Below are 12,553 nucleotides of genomic sequence, written 5' to 3'. Positions count from 1 at the left end.
AGTTGCTCAAATTTAGAAAGATCTTGAAAACCCCAAAGTTCAAAGTCTTTGTTTACTGGGACATTACAAAACAGTGATGCTGTAGAGCCTAGACAGAGCCAGAATACAGAAGGGAGAAACAGAGTTGAAAGATGATTCTTCTGGTGATTACAGTTTCTTGCTATTCTGAAGTAACAGTTCTAAAGTGCTATGGTTGAAACGAGTGGTCAGCCCACATCTGATGATGAGAAATTTCTGAGGCTTTACATTAAATTTGAGGGACTGGTTGCCGGTTTATAGAATTCAGTAATTTATAAGTAGTCACTTGACTTTTGGTGTAAGCTTGCATGATTCTACTATCCACAACTCAAAATTCCACAGGCCTACTCCAAGAATAAGTAATGCATTAATGTGTTAGAAAAGACAACAGGAAATTACAATAAGCTCTTCAGATACCTCCAAAATCCCACACATTTAATATAAGATCTTTCTTCAATTTGCCTTTCCCTTGAATGATCCAGTCTTCTACATCAATGCCTACTGTAGCTTTTGAAGAGCCCAATTCTGTTCGTTTGCATTTCATTAATTGTTGCAGCAGGGTAGTTTTCCCACTGCCGGTGTTTCCAACAATCATGAGCTTCATTCTGTTATAAGGTACAGCCTTCTTCAGTCGTTGTTGAAGAAATCTGGCATAAAAAAGTTTGCAGACCTTACAGCAGTGTGTAATAAAGAAAAATACCAACAGCACTCAAGACCAAGGAAAAAATCTAAACCCACACCATTTGCTTTATATTTTCAACATCTTTTTGATATTACTGGGATTTTAACAGTCTATTCTAATTTCTGATTTGAAAGTTAAAGCTTAATTCAGAATATGCCTTTTTTTGTTTTGTAATTACCCAGAAAATGTGCTCTGTGCACCTGGGAACACAAGAAATAATTGGTAAGCACCATTTATTGAATGGCTTATAGAAGCACAAAATTCAAGAATATAGAAATCACTAGAATGTGTTTTATGTGTGTGAGTTCATATGATATAATACCTTCCATAAAGTAGCATACTGGATTTCGTTAAGACAAACCAGCATGTCTTTTTAAAAGGGTAACTTGTTTTCTTGATGCTTACTGCATATCCCAAGAAAGCAACATGAGGATATTCAAGAACAATAAGGCCACAAACCTGATAATGTCTCTGGCTTTGTATCCCACATGTTTGAAATCTAAATTCAGATGGAGTCCTTCCAAAGGAAGATCCCAGATTTTGGACAGTTTTCCCATTTCATCAGGAAAGAATCTCAAATCGGGATTATGACTTACATCCAGAGAAGTTAAATTCTCTAGGAAGCCAATCTGAGGAGGAATCTAAATAAAAGAACATTTAACAGGTAATTAAACATTACAAAAACCAGTATGAGCATGAACATTAAATATTTAACCACTGTATTTTTAGCTCTTTTTTTTTTTATAAATGGGCCTGATTTCACATACTAATAGACAAAGGACCTCAAAATGAATTCGTCATACGAACTGATTATATGATGACACATTCCAGACAGAAAAGCTTAATAAAATATGGCAATTTTCATTCAAAGGAAATAGTATTTGCACTTACATACATTTTACTAAGGATTTATAGTGGTATGAGAGGTGACATAAAAATCAAAGAAACATCGAAAAACTATTTAATTTTCTTTAGATTGAGTCTTACACTTTACCTCTTTTAACTTGTTGTGGGATAGGTGTAGCTTTTCTAGCCTAGACCATGCACATGCCTTTTCACTCAAGTCCAAGATGTCGATTTGGTTATGATTAAATAACAGCTCCCTTAAGTTTAATGATTTCCAGTGCATTGGTCCAGGCAGGCTTATGATCTTGTTTTGGCTTAAATCTACTGATCGCAAACTGAAAATATGAAAAATAAAAAAAAGAGAAGTTAGGAAATGGAGAAAATAAAACTGAGATTTGTATTGGAACTGTATTACTATTTAATAAACAAACAAATGGATTAGATATCAGAACAGACAGTTTTCTGGCAGGAATGCAGATAGAAGAAAGAGAATTGTTACTACAAGCAAAAGTAATTAACGTGTTATTTTAAGTAGGTCCTCATTAAATCGGAAAATACATAGGACTGATTTAGTGTAATATTCTTTCAGTGTATTTGTCTGTGGATAGAATTGCCTTGTCATGAAAAGAAACATCCACACTGTACTGTGTGTATATGTTGTAGACAGTAAACGGAAGAGTCACTTTAAACAAGTGTACATATTGTGGTAATAGTCCACTTCCTTATTCTCTCTACAATTAGAAGATGTGCACAACTGTTCAGATTAGTAGAAGACACAGATAAATATGGTTCACACTCTTTTAATTCAACTGTAGACAGTACAGTTAATATACATTTACACAGGTAACAGAGAATGGAGCTTAGCTCATGACTTCAGTTACAGGTCAGGGCAGGACCTGTTACGTGCAATGTCTAATTTGCTAGAACAAATATATTTAAAAAGGTAACTGCAATTTAGCGTAACACTAACATGCACTTTCATGGGCTTTTTTATAAATAAAAAAAAAAAAAGAAGAAAAAAGCAATGGGAACTTGCTGGCATTACCAACTGTCTAGAACTCAAGTTTCCACTTAAACTGTGGAGCCTTACTAGGTGATCTGAGCTGCTCTCTTTCCTGTTCCTAACTTAGGAGACTAATGTCAGATGGTACAGATATCTCACACTTTTATCAGAATGCTTCTAAGAATGTTTGTAAATACATACATGTTCACTAATTATATAGTTCAACTACACATATATTTAAGAACTATATAAAGAAGAACATATAATTTCTGTAAGTCATCTGTTGGACAAGCATACTGTTTATGCTGCTGTTAGAACATGAAGCATGCAACTCACTGATTTGTCTGGGCTGGGAGATGTAGAACCTGTAAGGCGCACCATTTTTAGCACATCCATTAAATTGACTGCTGTGAATATAAATGTTAGCATGCTGAAACAGTGTAATATCATTTTAATAGATGTGCTCTATGTAAATTTGATCAATGTAAGTTCACAAGTTTGTGCATCTGCCTTCCCAGAGTGACATCAGCACTCACATGTACCCACATCTATCAGGTAACTGATCTGATTAACCTTTGCAAGCTCTCCTTCCACAATCTGATTCTAGTGACCTGTTAAGGTCAGTAAGTTCTATAAAAAAAAGCAGAAACTTGATTTTCACAAGAGAAATGCATTGAAGGTACACCAAAATAACTGTCACATGCATCTTTATCAGAAGTCCATCTAGAGGAAGTGTCATTCTTTGAGAATAAATATCTTGTGATGTTTGGGAAGTGAAAAACTAATTTCAGTAGCCTTGTGCAAATGTCTGCAGAACTTCTTGAAATGGAAAAATTGCCACTGTCTTTTCACTGCTGGTTTCATGAAAATACGAAATTCATTCTGGATTTCTCAGCAAGATCTGCCAGCTTCATTCAGCTCAAGCAATATACACTCAGTAACAATGATCTGAATTTGAGGAACAGAATTTCTCAATGAAGAAAATGGGACTGGTTTGCCTTCAGTTAAAAGCTACTAATTTTTGAATTTAATGTGTTCAGAGAATTTTTTCTGAAACTCAGTAAAACATGCATGATTTCTTGCTTAACCAAGGTCTTGCTATGAGACTTTCATCAAGAACTTACAGTAACATGAATAAATACAATAACTTACTGCGGTAGAAGAAGAATTGCTTCTGGAACTTTAGTAAACCGATTTTGAGATAATTTTAAGCTTGTTATGCTGGATGACAAGTCAGGTATTGTTTCTAGAGCAGAAAAAGAAGTTAATCCTACTACTTTTCAGAAATGCTTATTTTTAACACTCGAATATTCTAAAATCAAAGACTAAAAAGGTCAGTCCAACACAGGTCTTTGTACAAGCTACTGAAGGCAGACTTTGAAACTTTTTTTCTAAGCTGATTTAAAACTAAACTCCCAAAACTAAAGAAGTTTCAAACAGACTTAATGTACCGGCTTTTATCGGGTTACATCATCCTATACTTCATCTCACATTGGCATTAAATAATGAAATAATCTTATTTATACTTTGCTGTATTGCCAGTATACATACATTCTCATAATTCACCCAGTGAGTGTTGCGTCTTATGCATATCAAAATGACTCCAACGATTCAGCTGTGTTTAATGCAAGCCTAAGAGCTACCTTCTGAAATACTGTTACAGTAGTTTAAAAATAGAAGATTCTACCTTGAAGACAGAAATAAATTCTGAGAGCAATTATGAACTCCTGCAGTATTATTAAAATCTTATTTATGTAATTTGTATTTTTCATAGATAAATTAATTTTGACACCATTGCACAAAATATGCTAAGCCACTGCAACACACTTGGGACAAGCATATGTGTATTCTCTTTTTCTCCCAAGACTCTGAATGCTGGTGGCTGAGGAATTTTGTGGCTGGGAATGGTTCCTAGAAGGTGGATCCTACTTTCACACTTACCAAGAGCATTCATCCTGGCATTGAACTGCTCCAGTTTTGTACAGCCCATGAAGACATTCTCAGCAAGGGATGAAATATTGTTCTTACTAATGTTTAAAATTTTCAGTTCTTTCAAGCATACGGGTGAACATAAGCATGAAATTTTGTTTCTGAGAGAATAATAAGAAAAAAATAATCCATGTTTTGTTCAGAAACTATTAGCTAATAAATTAAAGAGTATTGATCTGACAATGCTATCGTTACACTGGTAAACCAAAAATAAGACTTTTGCTTGTATAGAGACCAATCAGTCAGTAAAAAGTCTGGTGGAGTGGCACATGCAATTACGTGACTGCTATTAAGATTGTTGTAATTCATTTGGAGAGCAAACGTAAGCGTGTACTACAAGGTGTCATTTCCTGATTACATACTGCGGCTCAGTCCCACACAAAGAGGATGGCTGCATTTGTAAGTAGTTCTGTTTACTAAAGATATGTGTTTGTAGGGTTACAGTCACAGATTGAGTACCAATCTAGAAAAAAAAAATAAATAAAATGGAATTCTGTATAGGGGATACAATGGAGGATGAGTATCAATGCTACAAACAAACAATGTATTCTGAGAAGAACACCACCAGAGAGGGACAAAGATCCTGAAAATACAGAGACAGAAGAACCACGCAGCACTGTTTTGCAAAGGCAGTATTGCTAATAAAGTTCAAAATAAAGCTAATGAAGAGAAGAAATGCAACAAGATTTTGAATGTAAAAATATTGCTTTTATATATTTGACTCACATATTTAATACTGCTTCCCTTAGTTACTTACATTGCTATCTTTATTCTTTGTGAACTTGTATGTAAAAAAACCATCACCATCTTATTTAAAATAAATTACCGGAGAAGAATGAGACAGGGTCTGCAGTTTACAGAGCTATCAAGAATAGTATTCTTAAGAATAAGATAATAGATATGAATTATCTCACTCACGAACAAATTCAATAAAAAGTGCTGCTAAACGAAACATTACGTATTTTCTCTGCTTCTGCCGTTTCATACATATCCATAACCAACAAAAGCAATTCCATGAGCCACAATAAAAAAAAACCTCTAGTGAATACAAAATAGAATGAAAACTGTGTTCTGTATACCAAAACCCTAGTTGAGGGTACAGAGATAGAGACAGAACTGCGTCTGGAGAGGACTATGTCTGGAACAGTATGGAGACATACTGCTGAACCCAGGACACAGGAGAAAAATGCTGAACTACAACATTTTTAGTATGTCACTGAAACTGCAATGCCCATCAAGGCCCAATACAGATATTCTCATGTACTTTGTAATGCAACATTGAAAGTTGCAGCAGTTTACACACTAGGAAGATAATGCCAGTTTCACTGCTGAATAAACAATCCTTTCGGTGCTGTAACAGTCATCGCTGTCACCTGGATGACAAATGCATTATTTGCTACTGTGTTTGTTATGCTACATTCCATTTACTAATGCTACTCACCCTTCTAGCAACAGCTGTTCCAGATTTTCAGCAACATTTGTAAGAAATTCAGGAGTGCACACAAGCTGATTGTATGAAAGATTAAGTTGCTTTAGAGTTGGACATCTGAGGTATGGATCCAAAGCAAAGGAAGGTCCAATGTCATTTCGAGAGATATCAAGATTTGCAATACAATTCATTTTTAGTAAATAAGTGGGAAAAGAAGTAAATCGGTTACTGTGCAAATCCAAGTAAGTCAAGCACTTCAAGTTCTGAAAGAAAAGGATAATTTGTTTTTAAAAAGTGAAAATACGAATTTATAGCTTTTAAATTGATTTATATTTTATACAACGTATTAATTTACTTACATTTCTCTAACTAGGAAAACCAGCAGAAAATAGCAATCATACCAATGTAAACCATAACATTTCTATTACAGAATAAAACATAAAGCATTCTTCAATATTTATTAGCTCAGATTCATAAAATTTAACAGCTATAAATTGCCTGCATTTCTCATTTCCATTTCCATTATGTTACTCAATATAACATGTCCTAGAGCACTTCTCTGCAGTAAATGACTTAAAACAGTTCCATGAAAATCATAGAATCATAGAATCATAGAATAGTTAGGGTTGGAAAGGACCTTAAGATCATCTAGTTCCAACCCCCCTGCCATGGACAGGGACACCTCACACTAAACCATCCCACACAAGGCTTCATGCAACCTGGCCTTGAACATACTTTTATTTCTAGCTGAATGTAAATCTTCTGAACGGAAACTGAGTGAACGTATGAAGCATACAAAAATATACTCCCATATTCATGGGTAGTACTGTTATGGGTTGCTGTTAGAGACAAACAACTTATTGTAACTAATTTCAACTTGTATTACATAAAATTAGGCAGAATTACTTCACACAGTTGTTCTGGAATGTTTGTGAGAGCATTTTGGTGGAGCTCCAGTTTCTCAAGGTGTTCCAGATGACTAGTCAAGCAGCTATTCTGACTAATAGCATCAATGTTCTCCAGTTCATTCGATGAAAGATCTAGTGATTTAATATATTCCTTTTCTGAGATCAATGAAGAAAGACTGTCTGATGGTCTTAGATGTGGTGAAATTTTTGAGATGCTTTCTATTCAAACAAAAACATGGGAAAAACAGCATTATTTCATTTATCACATTATTAAAATTAAGATCAATCAAACTTGGAATATAAAAATGCAGAAGACAGTGAATGTTTGGATATTGGTAAGATCCAAATCCATGAAAACTTCTATTAAGAGACAGAATTTTGTAAGACAATAGAGAAGAGATGAACACTTACGCACTGCACAACAGAAGTAACTTTTGAAAGCTAGTAAGGGCACTCATGAAATATCATTGTTTAATTCTACATAAATTGTTTGTGAAGCTCAGGAAAGAAATATCCCTATATATGCGTTATATGTACTCCACTCTAGTATTTACAAAATGTATCTTCTTCTTTGTAAAGAAATACATAATCTGACTAAAATCTTTGCAAGCTATGCTCGTGAAAGAATTAAGGATGCAAAATCTGTTATATATGTTAAATTGTATAGTTTTCTTACTGGAGGATTCATCTGAAGGCAAGAATTTTCTTCTTTGTTTCATTAATGGCTCATAATCAGAGCCAGGTCCCTGGAAAATTACAGAAGAGAAAAAACAGTTATGGACACATACGAATAATGGTCACTTTTAACCAGAACTTCCAGGGGGAGCCCAAAGAAACTGTACATTTCAACTAAAAACAACAATAGGTCACATCTTTATAAAACTTACTGATCCATTCAATATGAAAGAACAGTAGATCTGAAGTGTAATGGAAGTAGTGCATTTTTTGGCAACCTAAAATAACATTCACTAGGGAGGGGTGATAGGATAGAGCAGGATATTACAAAAAAGCCCTTCACTGGGGAAGCAAGTGTCTGCAGTTTCCTTTTATAGTCAATGGAAAGAGACAAGCTCCTTTCAAAGAAGCCTGACTTTGATTCCACTGATTTGTCCTCTTATGTCTCCTTATAAAATCGGCCTCCATTCATCACAGTAGCACTCTGAATAATAGTTCCACTAAGGTAGTTGAGTCTTTGTGAATTGGCTGACAGTTTTTGTATCTCCAGTTGAACACCAGACCAGAAATTTGAGCAGTTCCCAGGAACTGGGACTTTTTATTGATCATAAATTTTTGATGAAATAAACTCTCATCTATACAGTGATTTGGAGCACAGTAATTGCACAACAATAAAAAGAAATACTAAATGGCAACAGCAGGTCAAGAGCCCATATGGTTACACGGCCTTTCCTAACACTTGATTATCAGCAATTTTGCAGTAGGCAACCCAGATAGACTTAAAAGAAGCCTGGAAGGATTAAGGATCTGACTTACCACAGAGTAGGAATGTCGTGGCATAGTAGGAGAACCTCTTTGAAATGCCATTTCCCTACAATATAAGTCAGCAACTGCAATGGAATTGGACTTCTTCTTTGTAATAAGTGAACCTTCACTTCCTAGTACAAAAAAAAAAACCAAAAAAAACCAAAAAAAACCACAGGAGGACAAATAAGTAAGAAAAAGTATTTAGAATCATAGAACTGTTTAGGTAGAAAAAAACCTTTAAGATCATCGAATCCAACCATAAACCTAGCACTGCCAAGTCCATCACTAAACCGTCTCCCTAAGCAGCACATTTACACATCATTTAAATACCTCCAGGGAGAGCAACTCAATCACTTCCTGGGCAGCTTGTTCTAGTACTTGACAACCCTTTCAGCGAAGAAATTATTCCTAATATCCAATCTAAACTGCCCCTGGTGCAGCTTGAGGCCATTAACTCTTGTCCTATTGCTTTTTACTTGGGAGAACAGATTGACCCCCACCTCACTACAACCTCCTTTCAAGTAGTTGTAGAGCTAAAAGGTCTTCCCTGAGGCTCCTTTTCTCCAGGCTAAACAACTCCAGTTCCCTCATAAGTCTTGTTCTCTAGACCCTTCACTAGCTTCACTGCTCTTCTCTGCACACACTCCAGCACTTCCACATTATTCTTCTCATGAGGGACCCAAAGATGTTTCATAACACATCTTTGTACTACCACAGTGCAAATAACATTTTCAAATAGAAAAAAATTGCATTGAAATAGCTAAATTTGCACTCCTACGTTTATTGAGAATGAAATATCAAATGCCACTTTGAATTTCATGATTTGGGGTTATCTCAACCCAGTTAGCATTCCTCTTCTTAAAGCTAGTTTTAAAACTCCTGTTGGCAAAGCTTGCATTTTTCCCTATAATTTACCTATGACTTAACAGCTTTTCTGTGTGGGACAACAAGTAGTACCTATCAGTATGATATGTGTGTGCCACAGTCCTACAGAAATTAAAACCAGTGCTGAATGATGTAAAGGAAAGAACAAAACCGAACCAAAACAATTCCTTAGGATTTTCCGATTCCAAAATTCAAATTCTTCATCTGTTATTATTTTGAGTACCCAACAGTTCAAAACCAACAGTGACACCTGAACAAACGAAAGTCATATTGGAAATCAAGGCCACTTACTCTTGCTGTTGATACCAATATTATGTCAGAAATGCTGTGGGTTTTATAATTAAAGGCAGTCAGATTTCCTGACACACTTACCAAGAATGATGTTGGACTGAACAGACTTGCATTTACACTTTCTGATCAATTAGACATCTTTGGGATAGGGCTTGTTTCACTTAATTTACTTGCTAACAATGTAGTTTTTTTTATATCAGACTTACTGTGCACGCTTTATTTCCAGACAAGCTAGCAAATAGGGACTTCTAGATCACAATACACCTGACTTCATGATAAGACAAACTGTGCTCTTGAAGCACTTGCTTTTTGCTGTAGACTGAAAAGGCAGCATGCTAGAATAGCTCAGAAACAGACATCAAAATAAGTCAGTATCTAAATTTGGTTGGATGGAGTCCAGCCTTTCGCTCCGCAAGAAACTGAATGCATGAAGTACTAATTTTAAATATGTAACTGAATAAAATGCTTTAAGTCCTACTTTTTTTTTTTTTTTTCCAAGGGAAGTACTTTATCTCAAGTACAAATAACAACTGATTTATGGCTATGGTCTAGCCATGGTACACTAGGTTTGGATTATAAAAAGAAGAAAGAAAACCAATTACCTTCACTATCAATGTCATCACTCAAAGGAAAAAGACTGTCCACTAATGGGTCAGAAATGAAATTCCAATCATAGTTTTTATCCACTCCATCTTCAGAGAAGTTTAAATCAGAGGAAGTTCTTGATCTATCCTCTGAAATATTCTTCATCTGGAATTTAAGCACCATTCTTGCTAGTGCAGAACCGGCATCTGTATGTATAAAGAAACCAAAAAGATAGCATATTCTCCAAGAAACATAAATAGCTTAAAAAAAAAATAGGAGAAATAAATTGATTTATTGTCAAGGTTTGGTGGTCTTTTTATAACTGGCTGAATGCTATGAAGAGATCTTCAACTGAATATCTTGATCTAAAACACTCACATATGACCATCAAGAAATAATAACACATTTTGTATAACAAAATCTATATATACTTACTTTGTTTTCTTAATGGAGTAAGTTTATCTGGGAACAAAGGAATGAGCCATGAAGGTTCTAGTCTCCCAATACCAAATCCTCCAAGACATATACTGCTGTTGGTGACATCAAGGCTAAGCTTCTTTAAGAGCAAGCTGATGATTTGACTATCTCCTCTCTTTATGCTGATAGTTAAAGCACTCCGAATATCCTGCTCTCGAGCACCACTGGCTAATAGCAATTCCACTAATTTAGGATTATTTCCTTTCTCACAGACCTAATAGAGAAAAGCAACCAAAAACATTTATGTGAAGCACTCAAACAACAGCTCAGCCTGCATTAAGAGACTTGTCTCAAATTCAGATTCATTGTATTTTTATGATCATGCCTTTCTTTTCAATTCCCTACCCCACAGAGCATATGCCTGCCTAAGGCATCCGTGTACCAATTCGAATTTTCCCGAAGTCTTTGCCCAAAATATAACAAATGTCTGAGTTCTGTAATTTCTGCCATGACTGCAAACAATTTCCAGGCAAAAATGAATGATAATTTATATAGTCTGGTTATCGCATGTAGTCTACAGCAACTCCATTTATTTATCTGCAGTGGAGAAAAGACACTTGGGGATATTTTGCCACATCAGCTTCATGTCAGATGAACAAGCAACAATGGTGAGACTCATCAAGCCTTGCCTAGTTCTAGGGAGCTCAGGTCCACTGACTTTACTCCTTCCAACCCCCCACCCTGCAGCTACACACAGCAGTGTTGATTGTGAATATTACAAATCTTTTCAGAAATACTTCCAAGTTACTTCAGTATTTCCACTGTGGTTTGCTAACAGTGATGTGACTGCCTCAGACTCCATGGATTGACGGTTGGTTCTAAACCCAGCTGAGCTTATCAAACCCAGCCAGCTCTGCCAGAAGTGAACACCTCCTAATTCACTTCAGACAGGACTGGTGGGGTTCTCTTGGATCCTTTAAAACCCTTACACTGAAGCAAAATTAAGAAGTGCTCATACACTCCATTTCTCACAAAAAATTTTAAAGGCAGTCATGTTTAGCAAGTAGCACTTATAAGCAGGTGGGAACAGCCTCTCTCTTGGAATGGCTGAATCCAGATGGGATACTTGCCTTTGGCCTTATTTAGGACACCAACATATTTAAAATAGTTGATGTTCTGGATGTGGCAACTGTCTGGACAGACCATGGAACTGCAGCTAGTGTGACTGCAGGCATTCCAAGACGTTATATTACCATAGCTGTGTTGATAAATATTCAGAAATCTAACTAGAACAGTTAAATCAGCACAAAATCTGACTATATTAATATTTAGGTACAACACAAAGTAAAAGAAAACCAAATCCACCATTCCAGACTAAGCCATTTTGGGTGAAGTCTTCTTTGGAGGACTAGGACAGAGTGGGACTAAGCACACTGAAACCTATCCTTGCACAGTGCTGCCTGCTGGCCTATCTCTACTTAGCTTCACAGAGCTTGGAAAGAGATGAATTTGAAGTATCAGCTCATGGACTGGGCTCTAATGGGCTTGATGCTACATATGCCTGATTAGTTCAGAAAAAAATGACTGGGACTTTGCAAAGCTGGAGCTCTAGTCTTCTGCCTCAAAATTAAGCCAAAGCTAATGTTAAATGAGTACTTAATTGAATCCAGGTTTGCACATGAACAGGGTAAACAATCAGAAAGCACGGACTTTAAAGTGAACTTGTATCAGAACTGAACTGGCCGTGTGGGCATATTCTAGGTGTGAGTGAACCTATGAGTTTCAATAAAGTGAAGGGTGTTTCAATGAACAACAGGTTGAGTCTGTAGTCACTGAGAGTAGCAATGGTTAATACCAATCCAGTCACAGTTAGACTACACTGGGTACTGGTGCAATGTTCTGCCAAATATATGTTTAGATGAAAAGAGGAAGGAACACAAAAGCATAAATTTTGCAATAAAACTATATATTCCCATATATTACCTGATAGATCAAAGAATTTGTCTTTGTCTTCTTAT

At 35.8% G+C, this 12,553-nt stretch overlaps 1 protein-coding gene across 1 annotated transcript in view; it reads right to left on the bottom strand.

Annotated features, from left to right (window-relative positions):
- Positions 1–12,553, bottom strand: part of LRRK2 (leucine rich repeat kinase 2) — a 69,418-nt gene that overhangs the window by 26,017 nt on the left and 30,848 nt on the right. Inside the window, exons 18-29 of the mRNA XM_065665787.1 lie at positions 12,519–12,553; positions 10,554–10,809; positions 10,136–10,324; positions 8,367–8,488; positions 7,552–7,621; positions 6,874–7,094; positions 5,980–6,230; positions 4,491–4,639; positions 3,702–3,795; positions 1,695–1,881; positions 1,160–1,341; positions 436–665 (exon numbers count right to left, since the gene is read on the bottom strand). The exon at positions 12,519–12,553 is cut by the window's right edge and continues 136 nt beyond it. Coding sequence (XP_065521859.1) covers positions 436–665; positions 1,160–1,341; positions 1,695–1,881; positions 3,702–3,795; positions 4,491–4,639; positions 5,980–6,230; positions 6,874–7,094; positions 7,552–7,621; positions 8,367–8,488; positions 10,136–10,324; positions 10,554–10,809; positions 12,519–12,553 — 1,986 coding nt within the window. The remainder of the gene's footprint in view (positions 1–435; positions 666–1,159; positions 1,342–1,694; positions 1,882–3,701; positions 3,796–4,490; positions 4,640–5,979; positions 6,231–6,873; positions 7,095–7,551; positions 7,622–8,366; positions 8,489–10,135; positions 10,325–10,553; positions 10,810–12,518) is intronic.

Source organism: Lathamus discolor, chromosome 1 (genome assembly GCF_037157495.1).
Source record: "Lathamus discolor isolate bLatDis1 chromosome 1, bLatDis1.hap1, whole genome shotgun sequence".
NCBI classification, from domain to species: Eukaryota; Metazoa; Chordata; class Aves; order Psittaciformes; family Psittacidae; genus Lathamus; species Lathamus discolor.
The sequence above is the reverse complement of the archived record's forward strand: the minus strand, read 5'-3'. Positions and strand labels throughout refer to the sequence as shown.